The following is a 19,642-nucleotide window of genomic DNA, read 5'->3' on the forward strand; positions in this document are numbered from 1 at the left end:
GGATCAGGGAGTAATGGGTGGAGGAGACACAGATCATAATTCTCTTTACGAACCGGGTGGGGAAATTATGGCAATGATCATGTCCTTTAGAAAATCCCAATTCAGAGTATCGTATGCCTTATAGAGGTCCATTTTGAAAAGGCATCTGGGCATAAAACTTCTCCTTCCATAGTGCTTAACTACATCTTGGCAAAGGAGGATGTTGTGAAGAATGTTGCGTCCTTCCACAAAAGCACTTTGGGTAGGGCTTATGATAGCCCCTAGCACAAGTTTGAGCCTACTGCAGATGAGTTTGGAGATGTATTTGTAGATGACATTACAGCAGGAGATAGGACGGTAGTCCCCTAGACCTTTAAGAAACTGTTTCTTAGGAGTCAAGGTGATAGCCGTCACGTTCCAAGCCTTCGGGAGGGCCCCAAATTCGAAGAATTTCTGGATTGCTCTAGTAACATCCGAACCTACCACTGGCCATGAAGCTTTGTAGAAGCCACTGTTGAATCCATCAATGCCGGGGGCTTTATCCTTAGGAATAGTCCATAAAGCCTTTTTAATCTCCTTCTCAGAGAACGACAGCGAAAGTAGGTTTTTTTGGACTGTTGTGAGGGTTGGGCCCTTGTGAACAATATTTATGTTGATGAGTTTCCTGTTCTCTATATCATTGCATAAAAGGTCTTTGTAGTAGCTTTGGAATATCTCTTGGATTCTAGTCTGGTCGCTTATGATCTCTGTATCCATGTGGAGGACGTTGATTGTGTTCGACCTATGACGGAATTTGATAGATTGGTGGAAGAACTTTGTGTTTTCATCTCCCAAAGTAAGCCATGTAATTTTTCCTTGTTGTCGCAGAGCCGAATCCCTATCCTCCTTAGCCTTCTTGAGAAGATCTGTCATTTTACATTCAAGGTTAATAAGATGAACATTAGTGGGTTGAGCATGTACCTCCTCTTGAGCTTTGAGAAGGTTGGTCTCTGCTTGGATCACCACTGTTTGCTCATCCTTCTTGAATTTCTGTTTGCAGGTTGCCTAAATAAGTTTGGAGAAGTGGACTAGCATTGGTGTGTGGTCAAAGTCTCCCTCCAGGAGGAAGACAGCTTCAACCGTAGGAAAGGTGGTTTCCCAGGAAAGATCTTGCTTAGAACTCTCGCAATACCCTCTTGCTTGTTAGTCTAAGTGTAGAATTTCCCGGTGCTTTTCAGGTCATGAATCTCACAAGTCTCCATACATCTCCTGAAGGGATCCATTTTATTGTTGCGAGGTCTTTGGCCGATTCTTTCATTTATGTTGGCTATACAATTGAAGTCACCCATAAGGAGCCACGGGCCTACAATGTGATTCTTGATGCAATCAAGCTGACTAAAGAGAAGATCTTGTCACTAGCACCATAAACAAATGAACAAGAGAATTTGTCGCCAGTTAGGGGGGACACATCCACATGAATTACCTGACTGCTACAATGTCTGATATCCACACTTAACTCATTGCTTTTCCAAGAAACTATAATGCGTCCTCCTTTATGCCAATCCAGGTTATGAGTGAAGCACCAAGAGGGACATAGTCTTTGATAAAGGGCACCTAAACCTTGTCGCTTTACCTTGGTTTCAAGAAGGTTAAATAGGCTAATGTTGTGGTTAGAAATGAATCTCGCCACTTTCGTTTGTTTACTTATCTTGTTTAGCCCTCTCACATTCCATGTTAGGATGTTATTCATTGTCATCGATGAGGTAAGCCCTCAGCGCTTTGATTGGATGTTTTGGTGTAGTGGTTTCCTCCCCGACAATGTCATTTGTTTCAATCACAAGTGCAACAAAGGGGTTGGGTGTAAAGACACTGTGGTGATGTTGCTCTACAGGGTTACTTGCTCTAGATGGGGATCTGTTGGAGTGTGGCTTGTCCACGTCACTTGGATCCTTGGTCCCTTCCTGTTCTTGGCATGAGGGTTTTTATTTCACTACATATTGTTACCTGACCACCAATTGGAAGCCATCCTTGTCTTTCCACAGTCTATTGTCTTTTTTGGGGGCTTTATCCTTCCCTTTGTTCCATTTGCATTTCTGTTCACTATGACCCATTTTGTTACACTTGGTGCACATGATCGATTTTCGTTTATAGACCACTTGCTGAGTAACCAATTCGTCCTTCACATTAGTGAAATGAATTTCCTCTAGGAAGTCATCATTGATCTTCATCTCAACTAGGACTCGGGCAAACCTTAGTCTAGTTTTCTGGCGTGTGGCTTTGTCCAGTTTGATGACATTTCCTATTATTCCTGCTATCTTCTTAAGGCTACCTTCACTCTTGTATTCCACTTTGAGCTTGGGAAGTTGGATCCAAATAGGCATGAAAGATAGGCTACTTTTGTCTGTTGGCCTTTTAGGGGTCCATGGTTTAATGACGAAGGGTTTGTTATCAAACAGGCTCCATTCGACTCACAAGCCTTATCTCTAGACTCAATAGTTTTGATCCTAATCATATAGACTCCTTTGTCCACCATACCTACAGGTCTATGTCTAGGACTTTTCTTATTCTACGCACAAATCCATCTATAACGTGTAAAGGTGGGTTTGCCTCGACCACAAAACATACCACAGCTGTCTCCCAATAATGAATTTGATCCTCAATATCAATTAAGTCAATTTTAACAAGTTTGGGTTGTGGTGGTGCATTACCTACTATTATTGATGCAACAACAGGTGGCTCCTAGACTGGTATGGTAGCAGTCGCATCTGAAGTTGTTGTTGGCTGACTTTGGCGCCCTGAACGGTTGCTGCCAGTGACTCCGGTGGCCTACTCCCCAAGACAGCGGTGGGAAACCAGAGGTTTTGGCTCTTTATAAGTCACTAGTTGTATTGCTACAAAGTGGGTCGATTGACTTAAGGTACTGCATTGCTTCTGTCCGCCATTATCACCTTCAGGTTCAAATGCTGGAATTGGGATCTCCTGATTTGGTGGCTGGGTTGGAGTCCTCACCACTGTCGAAGGTTGGCCTAGGCTGTCATAATCACTGCTGCCATTAACGATGGAGACCCAGCTTAGGGGAGGTTGTTCATTGTCCTTCGACATAGTGCCATGGCTGCCATTCTTCATGGTGAATTCAGATTTGGAATTACGGTCTGTAGCAGCAGTCATCGAGGGTTGAACCACAACCGATTGAACTCCGGCTTGGGTGGCTGCCGAGGCTGCTTTCTGGGCCTCCGTCTTCCTCGGCCATCCCAGGCCTCGTGCCTTGGCTGGTTCAACCATGCTAGGGCGACGGTGAACCAAAGGTTGGGAGCACATAGAGAGAGAAAGAGCCGTGTGTAAAGAGTGAATAGTATTTTTTTTCCTTCCACTCTTTTTATAATTAGAGGATTTATGTTTTGAACTCTTTTTATATTTTTACTACTTTTAGAGTGCTAAAAAGTGTGTAAACCCAAAAAGAAATCTAGTATGAGAGGGAAAAGAAATATTGTGTTAGTCTGTGTTTTAGAGTTTATTGGATATATTACGTGAAAAAATGTCATTTTCAGTAATAAATTCAAAGACACAGAGAAAATAAGAATTTATTAAGCATATAATCGAGGAAATATGAGTTACACATACTTTATAATTATAATGTGATATACTTTCTATTTTTCTGATTAAATGTACTATTTAATTTGACAGTAAGTAAGATGTTATATTTTTTATTTAGTTTATTAATTATACTATTTAACCTTATTTGAAATTGCCTTATCATAAGACTGTCTTAAATTTAAATTTGTCAAAGAAAAAATTGAGATCAATTTGACTAAAGAATTGCTCCAAAAACTTTGGCACTTTTATACTCTATACTCATGATGTGGAGTTTGGGTTAGGGGAAGAACTGAGAGTGGAGCCTGTTGTACTCATATAGGATGGGCTGAAAGATCGGGCCCAATTCTTTGCATGTGGGCTCAATAGGGTTTGTTTTGGTGTAAAGGAGAATGAATAAAATATGGGCCAATATGTTTGACCGTATGGAATATGAAGTAATTATTAAACTTTTTAAATCAATCAAACTTAATTTAATAAAGAATTTAAAAAATCACAAATTCTAGAAATCACGCATCTCGCCTTGAGACCATATCTATTCGGCTAGCTTAATATACACTTAATATTTTAAAGTAATCACTTATAACCTTAAAATAATCACTTATAGTGTTAGAGTGATTACTCTTTATGATCTTTGAGTGGTCACTTATAATCTTAAAGTGATCACTTACAACCTTAAAATGATTGATTACACATAGACTAATTTGGACTCGTGGTATAAGACTTGTTGTTTAAACATAAGCTAATTTAGTAGTAACTATTTCTCAAATAAATATGTTCTTGTCCAAGTTGTTGATCAAGTCTTATTCATTGTTAGTAACAACAAAACAAAATAAAAGCCACTCAAAAGTCAAGTACATCTTGTTCGTTGTTAGTTTCATTATAATTTTTTTAGTTTGTCTCATTAAATTTACTTTATTATTATTTTTTTTGGCCATCATACCACACTTATTTTTAAAATTTTCCTCATACATACATTTATCTCATTTTCAAATAAAATATACGTCCTTTTTACGTTTTTCACTCAATTTTTTTAAATTTCCATATACATCATCTTTTGACAAGCTGACGTCACAACATTACTTTATTAAGAAAGTTATTCACTCAAAGCATTTGAAACTTTTGCAAGTGAGAAGTAGCAAGAAGAAATAATTAATATTTTATTCTTTAATTAAAAAAAGCATAGAGGGAAAGGAATGACCAAAAGCTAAGGCTAGTAGCCAACTAACCCAAATTGATAGTTGGTGATCAGAAATTGATGCCAAGGTATCAATCCAAATCAAGAACATGTTGTATAGTTAGTTACCATATATATAGATAGAATATTACGGATGCTTTGCCTTTAAGATATTAGGGTTCATCATAAATCAATATCACAATTCAAATGATTGTAGGGTCATTTTATATATTTATTTTTAGTAAATATAAAATAAATAGGAAAATTATCAATAATAAACCAACCTTTGTTTGATCAGTTGAAAATAATTTATTTATTATTTATTTTTAAGTAAACCCATATTTGCTAAAAATAAATTCACCTATTATTCATAACTATCTTCAAAACTTTTTTGTAAGTCAAATAGTTAGAAATAAACACTAATTGGGTTTATTTTCTACAATTATATCAAATGAGTAGGGTTATTCAAAAATAAATATTAGTTAGATTTTTTCCAATTAATCGAAAAAAGGTTGATTTATTTTCCACAATTTCCCCTGAATAAAATAACGGATATAAATTTTAAAAATTATTGTTATTTTGATAAATATGATCAATCATATATAATGGGATTATTTCTCAATATAATATTAGTTTTTTTTGGTAGATTATATGTTCCTCAAAATATACAATGGTATATTTTAAGCATTTAGTAACTATATTATTATTATTATTATTATTATTATTATTATTATTATTATTATTATTATTATTATTATTATTATAAACAAAAAAATAATTGATATTTATTAATTTTGCACTAGCCACTAAATTAGTTAAAATAAAAACTTATAGAATTAGATATCTCAGTTAAAAAATAAGTGTAATTTAAAAAAAAAAATAATAATAATTTTTACCTTGTCATTTCCTTTCAGATCGGCCGACCATGTAATCTAAGCAAAAAAATATATACTTGCCTTACGTGCTTGCCATAACCTATCTTATTAATTAGGAATAGTTTAAAAAAAAAATTAAAATAGATAATTTGTTAGTTTACTCTAAGAATCTTCCCTCCACTTACTCCACGCCTCTTCCAAAATAAGAAGTCTAGAGCAAATCCTGCACTACCCACCGCCCTACTCGTTTTTATTTGTTTTGCTTAATTTCAGCTATTTTTTATGAGACTGTCTCTTAAAATAAATAATATATATATTTATAATGTTTATAATTTTTATTAATTAGGTATCATGGTGTGGGGTTCAGTTAGACATTTTCAATTTATTTTGATCAAAATAGTATGTATTTTAATTAATTAATGACTTATGATTATCAAATTGATCAAAAAATTTTAAGGGAATATTCGATATATTAGCAAGTTAAAACATTGCAATATAAACATTGATTATATTCAAAATAATGTTTATAATAAAAGGAAATTCCCTTGTATTTTAGAGCTTTTTAAAAAGAGTTTTATCCATTACGTTTTTAATCACTCTTTAAAATCCACCGGACAAAAATGAAAATTTTTATAGATTAAGTAGGGAGCTCCTACACTACAAAGTGAATGACTATACAGCCATAAATATTGAAGAATAATTAGCATTAGAATTATAATGATTAAGAGACTTAATCATTGAGCAATCACTCATCTAGCTTGCTAGGTGGCTATGGCAATACGATATCATAGGGAAGGCTATGGTACGCAACTTCGTAACGAAACTTTGGTTTGGGTTGTATAGTCAACCACACAATTATTCATTATACAACACTATAAGGGTTTAAAATAAATCCGACAATTTATATTTATCCAACCTTGTAATATTATTAAATTTGATCTATCCGACCTTAAAATGAATATAAAACTATGTAAAAATTAATGTTAACATAGGATTTGATTTTAAAGCAATTTGAAATTAATCCGATCACTCGAAAGAATACCTCTATATCGCACGTACTACAACTAAATTTTACATAACAACCTAGTATTACGTATTTTGTATATTGTCAACTGCGGATGTAGAAAAAAGTCAGTATGAATAAAAATGTGCAGCAAAAATTTTAATACAATATCATCATGAAACTATATAAAAAAATTATAACACTTTTAAATTTAGTATCCTCACGTACAGACGCTGGAAAATACCCATATATATATATATATATATATATATAATAATAATAATAATAATAATACTAATTTCTAATGATAAGGTAATACATTAATACTTACTCATCTTAATTAGAGGGTTTATGAATGTTGAAGTCATGGCATGTATGTATATTATTGTTTGTTATTCTTCTTATGTACTCTTATTTTTGTCTATGTTCACACTAACATTGTCAGTCAGCTACATAAAATTCATACAACTAAATCTTAGTATTTTTTTATAATAATGTTAACATGTTGTCTAGTAATGTGAGCAAATACTTTGCAAATACAAAAGCAATATGTATAAGAGCGACACATTAATTCTAATAGTTAAATTGTGTCAAGGTCACCATTTCAAATAATAGATTAATTTAATAATTGAAGTTTCAGAATATGTATTCCCGTATCGAAATCTTTTTAGCTAAATATGTAATGGCAATAAAGGTTAATCTTATAACCGATGTTGAATATTTCACCAGAATTGAAAATTCATAGACTTTTGTCACATTAGCATGTCAAGGAATTAGTACCTAACAAAGTCATCTTGCTAATTATTGACTTAAACTTTTTCTTTGTGGTAGGGAGATAAAATTCTAACCATAAAAACATATGTAGTAAATAAGTACCTGAACCTCTCTTGTTTTCACATCATAACCATCAACTCAAGTTAGTAGTTAGTTAAATTGGTTGCTAGGTTATCATCTTTAATGAAGAATAAGTATGAGACCACTTGTTAAGGAATACCAACTCATATATATTAGTATACGGTGCATCAAACATTCATATATATAAATGTTGAACCAATCTGACTACTAATCTTCTTTATTATATACTTTTATGTTGTATAGTTTAATATGATCAATATAGAATTTTCAATCAGATAATGAGGTCATAAATTAAGTAGACCCGAGCCTATTCTTGACCGGGATTGTTTTCAAACCTATATTATGATAAAAGAATAAATCATTCAGTTATAATTTAGTGATATCTAATCAAATCACTCATCTTTGCTAGCTATACTTGCTTGTAACACAAGAGGGTGTAACTTAAAGAAATCACCGCTTATCCCGGCCATAGCATTTGCTTGAGCTAATGATTGGGGAAGTTGAGTATCAAAAATAATTGATCACAAAACCGGCGTAATTTTTGGGTTATGAACTTAGTGTTGCCTTTCTCTTGCCTTCTCCCTCCAGGATACCGGCATGAACTGTCCGGTACCTCTCCTCTTTGATCCTGACTTTGCGCGGGATATTGGGCTGATAATCATACCATGAAATTAGTTGAGGTGTTCATTCGGGTTGTCGGGTTGATTTTAGTTAAGGTGTTTTGGGTCTATTTAATATCGGTTTTGCGTCCACATTGATTTTCACATAACTGTAAATTCATTTTGTAAGTTGAGTTGAATTGGATTCAATTATAAAGTTGGGTGAATATCGGATCATCGGGCCTATTTTAAACACCTCTAATTCTTTTGTTTTTACTGACAAGTGTTTTTCGAACCAATAATGGGTTCACTAGTCATAATTTCCTCATCTATTTGATTTTGATAAAGGTATATTTTGCTTTATCGTCTTTTGATTCTCCTTAAAGTTTGATCATAGCTTATATAAGCGGAATATAGAGGTACGATGATCAATTTAAACATTGACTATTGAGTAAGAGCAAACCTAATACTCCACTTGTATTAAATTGGGGGGAGTAAGTCAGTTCACATGAGCTGTCGTAACTAGTTTCTTAAGCACCAGCAACACTAATTAATTAATTAATTAATTAATAATTAATACAATTGTAATAAAGATCTTGAATTTGTTATTATCTGTACATAATCATTGTTTTCATATAATAGATTTGGTTAATTAATTAAGTGTGTATACTAATTACTAAAACATATAGTAAAAACAAAACTGCATTATAAAAGGACTCACTTATTGTGACTTTATCACTAATGATTAATTTAATTAGTGTATGAAGCTAATTATAAGATTCAATCATTCTTAGCTTCTACATTGCATGATCATTAGAATTATGAGCCAATCATGAAGTATACTTTTGATTAAAAAATTACTTCTAGAAGGTTGAAAAGGAAAGAGGTAAAATTTAAACATAAATACTACCGTTTCACCAATAGTGGAAAAAATTACATTTGTTGCGCAATATATGCTGCGGTTTTACAAAAAAACAGCATAAAATTAATTTTGAAAAAAAAAATTAAATATATGCTGCGGTTTTCCCGTTGCCCGCAGCAATTAATTGAAGATTCACAAGCATATGCTACGGTTTCCTCTTGCCCACAGCAATTAATTAGTATATGCTGCGGTTTCCTTTTAGCCCGCAGCAAATAAGCATTAAAAAATCCCGCCTTTTAACGTTATACCTTCAAACCCACACGAAGAATTTTCATAAAACACTCGAAAACGGCTGCAACTGTTTCATCTTCTTCTTCACGCTGTTACTTCTTGTTTCATAAACCCACGGCATAACTGTTACTTCTTGTTCACTCGAAAAACACTTGAAAAACCCATTGAAACCCACGACATTTTCTTGTTCACTGCTACTTCTTATTCATAAACCCACAGCTGTAATTGTTCATAAACTCGAAATTTAAGACTTTGGTCTTGTTCATCTTCAAAACCCACAAAATTAAGGTATTTTTTCTCTTTTTAATTTGTTAAACATTTAAGTTTTGCAAGATATTCATGAAAATACTCGAAAATTACGGCAACTGTTTGTATACTAATTTTGTTTCTTTGTTTTTTCGTTGTAGATAACATAACCCACGAAATCAAGGTAATTATATTTATTTTACTAATTTGCAAGTTTATATCTTTATTGTTTAACATGTAATTTAGTAATTTAGTGCTAAAGATATCATTTTATTTGTGAATTTTACATTATTCAAGTTTATGTTATTAGTTTGTTAAATATTTGTGTAATTTGTTAAAAATGTGGTTTGTTGTTATACTTATGTCTTTAACTATTAGAATTAGAATATGATTTTATTTACAATGTAGTGCTTAATATTGAAGTATGAAGTATAGAATTAGAATATGAAGTATGTATATTTAGGGTTAAATAGATTTGGTATAAATAAGTATATATTTTTAGGGTTAAATATGTTTGTGATAAATAAGTATATATGTTAAAAGTTGTGTATTAATTTTGTTTTGAATTAATTAATCACACTAATTAGGATGACAAAAGATCGTTCTTGGATGTATGGAAGCATTGAATCGTCAGAATTTATTGATGGCGTATTAGAATTTTGTAGTATGAACATCAAGTTAGGACGGGGGGAGTTGGTTTTTATTGCCCATGTGTCACTTATGGAAATGTATCAAAGGTAGATAGTGTTGATATCCTTAGGGAGCACATACTTCGACGTGGGTTTAGGCCTCAATATCATGTTTGGGTTTGGCATGGTGAGGAGGGAGTTTACAAAGACAAAAGTGTTGTTGAGGACGTCAATAATGTGGCTGATGTCAATGAGGATGTAGTAGATCATATTGATGGGTATGAGACAGATGAAGAGAATGTCAATGAATGAAAACGAGAACTTAGAAGAGTGTCCTAGGTGTGGCTTATCGCGCTACAAGCGTAAAGGGGCTCGGGATGCTAAAGGGCCCCCGGCTAAGGTATTGTGATATCTTCCAATAATACTTAGATTCAAGCGCTTGTTTTCTATAAAGAAAGATGCGTTAAATTTGAGGTGTCATGCAGATAGGGTGAAGAAAAGTCACTTGCTCACACATTCATCTGATTTTCCGGAGTGAAAAAGTATTGATAGGTTGCATAAGACTTTTGGGGATGAGGTTCGTAATTTAAGGCTCGGACTGTGTACGGATAGAATGAATCCATTCGGCAATCTTAATTCTCAACATAGTACTTTGCTGGTACTGTTAGTGATCTATAATTTGCCACCTTGGTTGTGTATGAAGCGTAAGTACATTATGCTTTCGTTTTATATCTCGGGTCCTAAACAACCTGGCAATGACATAGATGTATATCTTGCACCTCTCGTTGAGGATTTGAGAAAAATGTGGGATGAAGGCATTTCCGTGTTTGATGCATATGCTAATGAGGAGTTCACCTTGCGTGCAATGCTTTTATGCACCGTTAATGATTTGGTATATATTATTGTGTTGAAGTGGTTAGAATTGAAAATAATAGTCATATGCTAGAAATTACGTGTTAAGTTGCGATTTTATGGGTTTTTAAGCTTTTTTGGCACTTCCGCGCATAAAGTAGCTCAAACTTGGTTTGTTTTGCACGAAACTTGGCACAAAACACTATGTGGTATATATTATTGTGTTGAAGTGGTTAAAATTGAAAATAATAGTCATATGCTAGAAATTACGTGTTAAGTTGCGATTTTATGGGTTTTTAAGCTTTTTTGGCACTAACATCTATTTTCTCTTAGTGCTTTCGACAAGCTGATAATACCATTGATTGCGGCTACTACACTCTTAAATACATGGATGATATCTTACAATCCGTGAAGGAGGTTGGAGTCGAAAACATTGACGCCGTAAGTATTTGTTACGTTCTTAAATTATAATACTCCCTCCGAACCATTATAGATGTCCCATTTCCTTATTTGGCAAAGTCTTTTTAGTTGTCCCATTTCTATTTTTGTCAATCTTTTTTTACCTAAATATCCTTAGTTCACACAAGTAATTGCGAATATACCCCCATATACCTTACTTACTCAACTACCCTTCACTACTTACCCTTCACTATTTACCCTTTTTAATGGACCCCACACCATTCTTAATAACTGTGCCCAAGCAAATGGGACATCTATAATGGTTCGGAGGGAGTATTATATATTTACTATTGGTAAATCTAATGTTTATGTATCATTTAATTTAATATTATATTATAGGTTTTTACGACATTCCAAGGGAAACACGCCCTTTGAGAGATGGAGAAATGCGCCAATTAAAAGACAAGATTGCCACGTATCTTGCTAATTTTTGTTCTTGGTAAATAACGTAATTAGTTTACATTTAGGAATTTAATTTGTATATGTACATACGTTTAATTATATATACGATCGAGAGTTTACAAAGAGAATATTGGTGATAATTGGTGATTATCATTGGATTATTGGATTAATCATTGTTTACATTGTACATTATTGGATTATTTATTAGTATTAAACGAAAAAAGAAAAAAAAATAATATATATGTTGCGGGCCTCCATAAAGGCGCAGCATATTGGGCAAAACTATATGCTGCGTTTTTGTGGAGGCCTGCAGCATATAGTCTTGCACTATATGCTGCGGTTTTGATAGGTCGTTTATGTACTATCAAACAAATCCTAATATGCAACTAGTATAGCAGCAGTCAGGGTCGAATCCACAGGGAACAATGAAGTAAGTGATTATTTTCCGGCTACCAATTGATCCTAGGTAACACACAAATTTGGAGAATATATATCTAGACTAACTAAACAACTAGAGCACAAATAATTAAACTAGAAAGGTAGATCGATGATACTAAAACATCCAGGGATAAACTTCCCCACTAGCATGATATGATGACAATGAGATCCTACTACCCTTACAACAATCATAACCAAGTTCAATAGGACGAATACACCATTAAGAATACTAATAACTCCTTTCGAAGACTATTAGCTTCACTACCATACTATCAAACCTATTTTCATGGAATCAAGTATAATAATGACATTGAGCACAGTATTCTATAAGATCCAACAATCAAATCTATCTATTTTCATGAAGATTATCAAGTCCTTGATCAAAAAGGCAATTCACTCAACCCTAACTTTCGTTAGCGATTGAATGAATTGTTAACCACAATTTCTAAAGTTTCCATTGAAAAACGTAAGTTAACTAGCATAAGAGATCAAGCATGAACAAGGATTATGCATAACAAAAAGGGATTGGAACTCAATAATTCATCATCAAAATCATGGCTAGGGTTCCATCTAACCCTAGATTAAGAAACTACTCACACATATTAATTGCAACAAAATAAAAATTCATTAAAGAAAACATGATTAAAAATAATAACAAGAAAAGGGATAAAGAAATAGTACTTGAATTCGAATACCAAATGACGAACGAAAGTAAATGAAGTTACAAAGGTTTTTCCCCAAAGTGAAGAATTAAAAATGTCTAAAGAAAACTGAGAAAAATTGTTAACTTCCCGTCTACGGTTACATTCCTCATCATTTAATAAAAACCGTGCGGAAAAACGGTTATTAGAGCAGGACCGGACCAGGTTTCTAAAGACCGGACCAGGTCCGTGTGCTGAGGGTTTTCCAGAGAGCAGAAATCACAGGACCCGACCGGGTTTGAGCAAGACCCGACCGGGTCCGTGGGTTGAACATTCCATCAAGTAATTTTAGACAAACCTGGCCGGGTCTAAGCTTGACCCGACCGGGTCTAAGCTTGACCCGACCGGGTCCTGAGCTTGGATGCTTACGTTCTTATTTCTTGCTTGAAATCACCCGGGTATGAAAATACCCGCCCGGGCCTACTTACGTTCTTATTTCTTGCTTGAAATCACTCGGGTATGAAAATACCCGCCCGGGGCTATCATCTTGTGCTTACTTTTCTTCATGAGAACGCGGTAAAAGTACAAACGAAACCCAACGGGACTAAAAGCATGTCCAAATGGGCCCGTGAGCTCACAAAAGTGTCGTAATGCGGTCTCGAACTCTGCCAAATCTCGAAGCACACATTCTAATGCTCAGGAGTGATTCGCTTCCAATACAAGAGTGGAGTAAAATGGCCTGAAATAATCAAAGACACACAAAACTCCAACCAAGCGTAAAACCACATGGAAAATGCGAAATCACACTTCGAAATGCCATAAAAATGCAAGGGAAGGGAGCATAAAAGTATAGTATAAAGTGCACAGATCAATATGGTTGACCTTTCTTCTGCGGTTTTAAACCGCAGCATTTATAATAGGCCATCTGCTGCTATCACTAATGTTTGGGGCCAAAACCACAGCATATAATGGCCAAAAAACCGCAGCAAATGAGGTTTTTTCTACTAGTGCACGTTGAAATTATTTTTATTAGACTGACTCAATATACATAACATGTCTTAAAGTGGTTAATTATAACCTTAAAGTGATTACTTACATCTTTTAAATCATCACTTTTTATAGTCTTAGAGTGATCATTTATTACAATCTTAATGTGATCAACTCATGGTAAGATGATCTCATATAAAACTTGCTGAAATTTAAATAGAAAAAGAGGTTCCAAAATTATCTTTCTACTATAGGCTGGTCGAGTATATTTGATGTTTGATAGGCTAAAATATAATGGCTTTTGTGCTTGAAAAAAAGAGCTTCTATGTGAGAGAAGTGTTAAGGTTGAACATTTTCGATCACATCGAAGATTAATAAGAGGAATTGCTTGCCCAACATACAACTAAATGGGCTCCTTTGTGGTTCCACAAGCGTAACACAACCAATCAGTTTTAAAATAAAAGTCTAATCTAAGGCTCGCTTAGGCAAGTTTGCTCACTCAAGCAAGTTTGCTCGTTCAAGCATACAAAAATACACAACTTCACCTCGTTTGATTTCTATATTTGAACCTTCTTTTATACGCATTTATATATTACTTGAAACTGAAATTAATTTAAATTTCATACATAAAATCAATTAATATAATTTCTAAGCTACTTCACATTTCAACCATCAATCATTATTCATTTCATTTGTTGCATTGAGAACTTTTCTTGTAAGTGTAATACAATGAACAACATCTATTATACAACTATCATTCGTTGACTTTAAATATATATTTATTTTAAATTATATTATAGTTGACTTTAATGTAAATGTACTCAAGGAACTGGTTAAACTTAAAGTAAACACATATTGTATCATCAATCGTATGCATTACATGATACTCCTTTAGTCTTAAGAATTTAAGTACACAACTTGGACTTGTTTGTGTAACAAATGAATCAACTTAGTTTTTAGTGCAACTCAAATAAATGTTAAATAAATATTTAGCCTAATAATAAATATTAACCTATTGAGATTAAAGTTCTAACTTATTTTTGTTATTAAATTAATTATCATCATCAAAGAGTATGGCCTAGGGATGGTGGAAAAGAAGGAAAACTAATGCCTTTATTATAAGGAAGTTGCGATTGAAAAAATCCCCTCAACTCGAGTAATCGCTTGGCATATGAGAATGAGATCTCTGTAAAGTAAAAGTCTATAAAAAAAAAAGAAAAACAGTCAACCCAAAATATACAAACACAACATCATCTAGAAAAACAAAACTAACCAAATTATAAGCAGATAAAAACGACTAAGACACACTAGGGAAAAAAACCTTGCTTTTTTCATTATGCATACTTAAGTTAAATCATTGTCAATTTGACATTAATTAATTATAAATAAGTTAAAACTTTAGAAGAAAATTTGTGAGAATTAATTTGTCCTTTGTAGTTTGTACCATTTTTTCCCATAAATATCTTTATTTAAAACAAGCGAGAAATTATCACTTGAACTATTTATTTAATAATCTATTGATTTATTAAATTTCAAGTAAGAGTACAAATTACATTGTGAATGCAATATATATTAAGGCTTTTTTTGCTTAATTTATCGTTTAGCAGCAGATGGGCGGGTTTAGACAGAAATGAAATAAATAAAAACAAACTTGAATAAAAAAAAAACGATTGTGATGGATTAGTATCAAACAATATAAACATCGTCTTCATATAATTTAGATCAGATTCAATGAAAAATGAAATAAATAAAAACATATTAAAATTAAAATTAAAAGAAAGTATGATGATGATTCATGTTCCAACAATAATAACCCATCAATCCTCACGACGTTCAACAGGTCAAGTTTCATCCCCCGTAACTGATTTCACATTACATGCATTTTCTTTATTAGATACTTACTGATTTTGTTTGTTTATGAATCTTTATATATTTCTCTGTTTTATTAAAATTGCATTATTTAGATGAAAATTCATATATTATAATTTAAAATAATATAATATGAGTGAAGCAGAAAAATACTAATCAAAGAATACGAAGGCACTATATTAAATCTTTTCATAATTCAGTATTTTGTTATGTTTATTTATAAATCTTTAAAAGTCATTACTTGATAAACTTAATTCTTAAATGCTCATTATTTACTATTAATGACACTAATCAACACATAATTTTATCATATAAAATGATAAATTTATTCATTTTTATGCTAATTTTAATTTAAGGCTATATATGTACCGATTAGAGTTGGCCAGATATTCATAATAGTTTACTTTTGAAATATGATAGAATGTAATAAAATGATTTGTTAACCATATATCGAGTACATTAAATATATAGGAGGATAGGGCTTCAACCATTGCCTTATGTTATTAGTTGAATTAATTATTTGACATGGTATTAAAAGTCAACGTGACGAAAGGTTACAAGTTAAAATGTCATTCACACCTCATTTTATGTGGAATATTTAAAATTTGGTATAAGAAAACTTATGCTACGAAAATAAAAACTTAAATTGAACGGGGATCTTCGCTATGAAAGCGCATAACACATAAGGGCAAAAACTTTGGCTAAGTTAAAGGGAAAAAACTAGGTGCCGAAAATCGAATCCATAACCCTTTTTAAAAAGAGTATTAAAATAAGACTCGATTATATATCTAAATTGGAGCCACTTAGTACTATTATTAATATAAACTATGAGTTTATTCATTTTCTTGTTTTAATTTGTTTCAAGTTGATAAGAAATAAAAATAGAAAAAAAATAAAAGAAGTAAGAGTTCCAGGCTTGCACTCTAAACTTCCAGAGAGAGTAGTTGAGGAGAAGTAATGAGTTTGCTTGAAAGCCAACCGTACCGAATCTCACTTCTTAGCTTTCCTAGCCTCTTACTGCGCATCTTTTCCATTCCAACTGTAATTATATGTATCTTTGAATTTGCACCATAAAATTTTAAAAACTTCGACATATTTAAGTTTATTCAAAACGAGTTGTATTTGTCGCCTTCTTTGAATTTGACTATGATAATTAGACGAAAATAAAAAAAATTAGAGTGCCAATAAATTTTTTATTAGTGTATTCAATTTTTTTTTACAATTTTGTAAAAAATTCAATATAAACTATATTTTATATATAATGTTGTCTGGGCATCTCCAAACTCCTACATAAGTTTATTGCCTGCTGCTAATAACAAAAAATATTAGGTTCAAATATTATACTACACATGTATCTTGTACTAGTATGTTATATTTCATAAATAATAAAACAAATTTGAGGGTCGATAAAAAATTTAACTAAAAAAATTATACACTTTATTTTCTATTGATTTTTTGAACAAATGTTAGTATTATTATAGACAAACACCCTTTAAATTGATATAATTTATGGTTAATCAAAATTTTATAATATTATTGAAGAAAAAAAATGAAAATTTAAAATATTTAGTATATTAATTAATTGCAACAATCAAAATTAATAATGATTGTAAAATAATAAAGACACAACAAGTATATTATTTTCTTTTTTTTTGAAACTTTGTTTTCTAATTAAATTTTTTAAATATATTTATTTAGAGTGGTTCATTAATTATATTAATAATCCTTACATCACATATGTTTTCTCTACTTATAGCCTAACTCTACCTTCTATTCTTCTAAACCATTCACTTCTTCAGTCTTTTTATTCTTTCCTTCCGTTTCTCATTTCTCTAACAACAAAATTAATCACTTTCTAGAGCATGGTTGCCCAACAACAACAACAACATATTCTTACCAATAACACTTGTATCAATCATAACACCATCATGATGATCAAAGGAAAACGTACTAAACGTTCTCGTACATTATCTCCCTTTTCCTTAACCATGTCTTCCACCACCATCACCACCGCCACCACCACTGCAGATGAACCGGCTTATTCAAATTCCGCTACATCTGAAGAGTTGGCAGCACCCTCATCAGTCACCGCCATATCCGATGATGAAGATGAGGATATGGCTCATTGTCTAATCCTTCTAGCTCAAGGCTCCACCACCACCACCTCCGTCACCGCCACGGCCACCACCACCTCCAAAAACGCGCAAAATGATGTAATTACGACGTATGAATGCAAGACATGTAACAAATCTTTTTCTTCATTCCAAGCACTAGGGGGTCATAGAGCTAGTCACAAAAAACCTAAACTAACACCACCATCTTCGGTCGCTTTCGCCCTCGACCACCACCACCAACAACACAACAACCACCGCGACAACCGCCATCAAAATCAACAATTCAACAACCAAGATTGTACAACACTTTCACTTCAAATTCAAACCCCATTACTAAACATAAACAACAACAATAATAATAATCCCAACAATAAAATCACTAAAGTGCATGAATGTAGCATTTGTGGAGCTGAATTTTCATCTGGACAAGCATTAGGAGGTCATATGAGACGACATCGTCCTATCGGTACGACAAAAATCTACGAAAATACAACAGCAACAACAACAACAACGACAACGACGAGAAATTTATTGCCGTTAGATCTTAATCTTCCGGCGCCAGATGATCATGATGAAGAACAACAACAACAACAAAGAGATTCTTTATCTTCCAAGTTTGTTTTCCCTTCTAATGAAAAAACTTTAGTTTTTTCTGCATCTTCTCAGCTTGTGGATTGTCATTATTGATTAATTACTGCAATCCAATTCATTCATACACATGATATATCTTACATTAGCCAGAAATTAAACAATTTTAATTTTTTTAAAACCAACATTTTTTAATTTTTATTATACTTGTGAATTATTATTTTTTTACATATATACAATTCAATTGTTCATTAATATATTCTTCATGAGATGATGATCATGTTGATTATATTATTCTTTGTATTTACTTTTTCATATTGCTGACATAATTTTAACAGAAATTTATTTGTTTTGAGCTAATTTAAAATTATAATTATTGTTACATGGTTATTTTTTCTGTTTTAGTCATATTATTTTCATTTTCAATTCTTTCGAGAATAACCCATGAATCGTTTAACATATAAATATTAAAAAATATATATAACCCAAAAGAATATTAACAAGATATAATTGATTTTTACCCGTGCAAAGATGAGTATTCGATTCAGTCTTTAATACAATCTTCGTTCTGAAATACTTGCTACATAAGCATTTTTGATACTATTTATTACAAGCTTATTTTATATATTACAGTTAATGTGTAAGAAAAAATATAGTCAAATAGAATCTTATTTGAATCATATAATAGCGTATTTTCACAATATTAGCTTTTTATAATATTTTGTTATGCATAACTCAAAATATAAATGATTAAAATAACGTAATATATTGAATTGCGTAATAAAATAGAATATAACAAATATAATGGAGCAGAGAAGTAATATTTGAATTCACCCATGTATGTTCTTAAATTATATATATACACTTAAAACACCCTTTGTTATAATTTACAATTTTAATTAATTTAGTTATAGGATTCTAAAAAGTGGAAGGAAAAAACCAAGGATTGGAGGTGAATTGGTTAAAGTAACCTAAAAATAGGGTATAAATGTTAATATTCCTTGTTGATTCTATAAGCAATATATGTAGGTAGAGACTAGAGAGTACAAGCAAATTAGTTGTTTAGTTTGTTTTTTCTTTGAAGTGAACATGTAAGCTTTAGTTGTCAATTAAGTGTATTTATTAATTAATTAGACTCTATACTATACGTTGTTAACACTCAATTATCTATAACAATTATTAGTGTATGATATGTGTGATCGCTAT

The 19,642-nt window shown here is 32.2% G+C and overlaps 2 protein-coding genes across 2 annotated transcripts; one reads left to right on the forward strand and one right to left on the reverse strand.

The window, feature by feature from the left end:
• Positions 1-1,958: 1,958 nt before the first annotated feature.
• On the reverse strand, positions 1,959-2,339 carry LOC130826696 (uncharacterized). Its single transcript, XM_057692264.1, has one exon. It carries the CDS (start codon positions 2,337-2,339, stop codon positions 1,959-1,961), a length of 381 nt encoding a protein of 126 aa, XP_057548247.1.
• A 15,191-nt stretch (positions 2,340-17,530) lies between these two features.
• LOC130827255 (zinc finger protein ZAT5-like) lies at positions 17,531-18,748 on the forward strand. The gene has a single exon (XM_057692922.1). It carries the CDS (start codon positions 17,597-17,599, stop codon positions 18,533-18,535), a length of 939 nt encoding a protein of 312 aa, XP_057548905.1. The 5' UTR covers positions 17,531-17,596; the 3' UTR covers positions 18,536-18,748.
• The last annotated feature ends 894 nt before the right edge of the window (positions 18,749-19,642 follow it).

The sequence above is a fragment of the Amaranthus tricolor genome, chromosome 11 (genome assembly GCF_026212465.1).
Source record: "Amaranthus tricolor cultivar Red isolate AtriRed21 chromosome 11, ASM2621246v1, whole genome shotgun sequence".
Taxonomy (NCBI): domain Eukaryota; kingdom Viridiplantae; phylum Streptophyta; class Magnoliopsida; order Caryophyllales; family Amaranthaceae; genus Amaranthus; species Amaranthus tricolor.

Coding starts and splice junctions, on each gene's coding strand:
- LOC130826696 (XM_057692264.1), bottom strand. CDS start 2,339: ATGCCTATTTGGATCCAACTTCCCAAGCTCAAAGTGGAATACAAGAGT.
- LOC130827255 (XM_057692922.1), top strand. CDS start 17,597: ATGGTTGCCCAACAACAACAACAACATATTCTTACCAATAACACTTGT.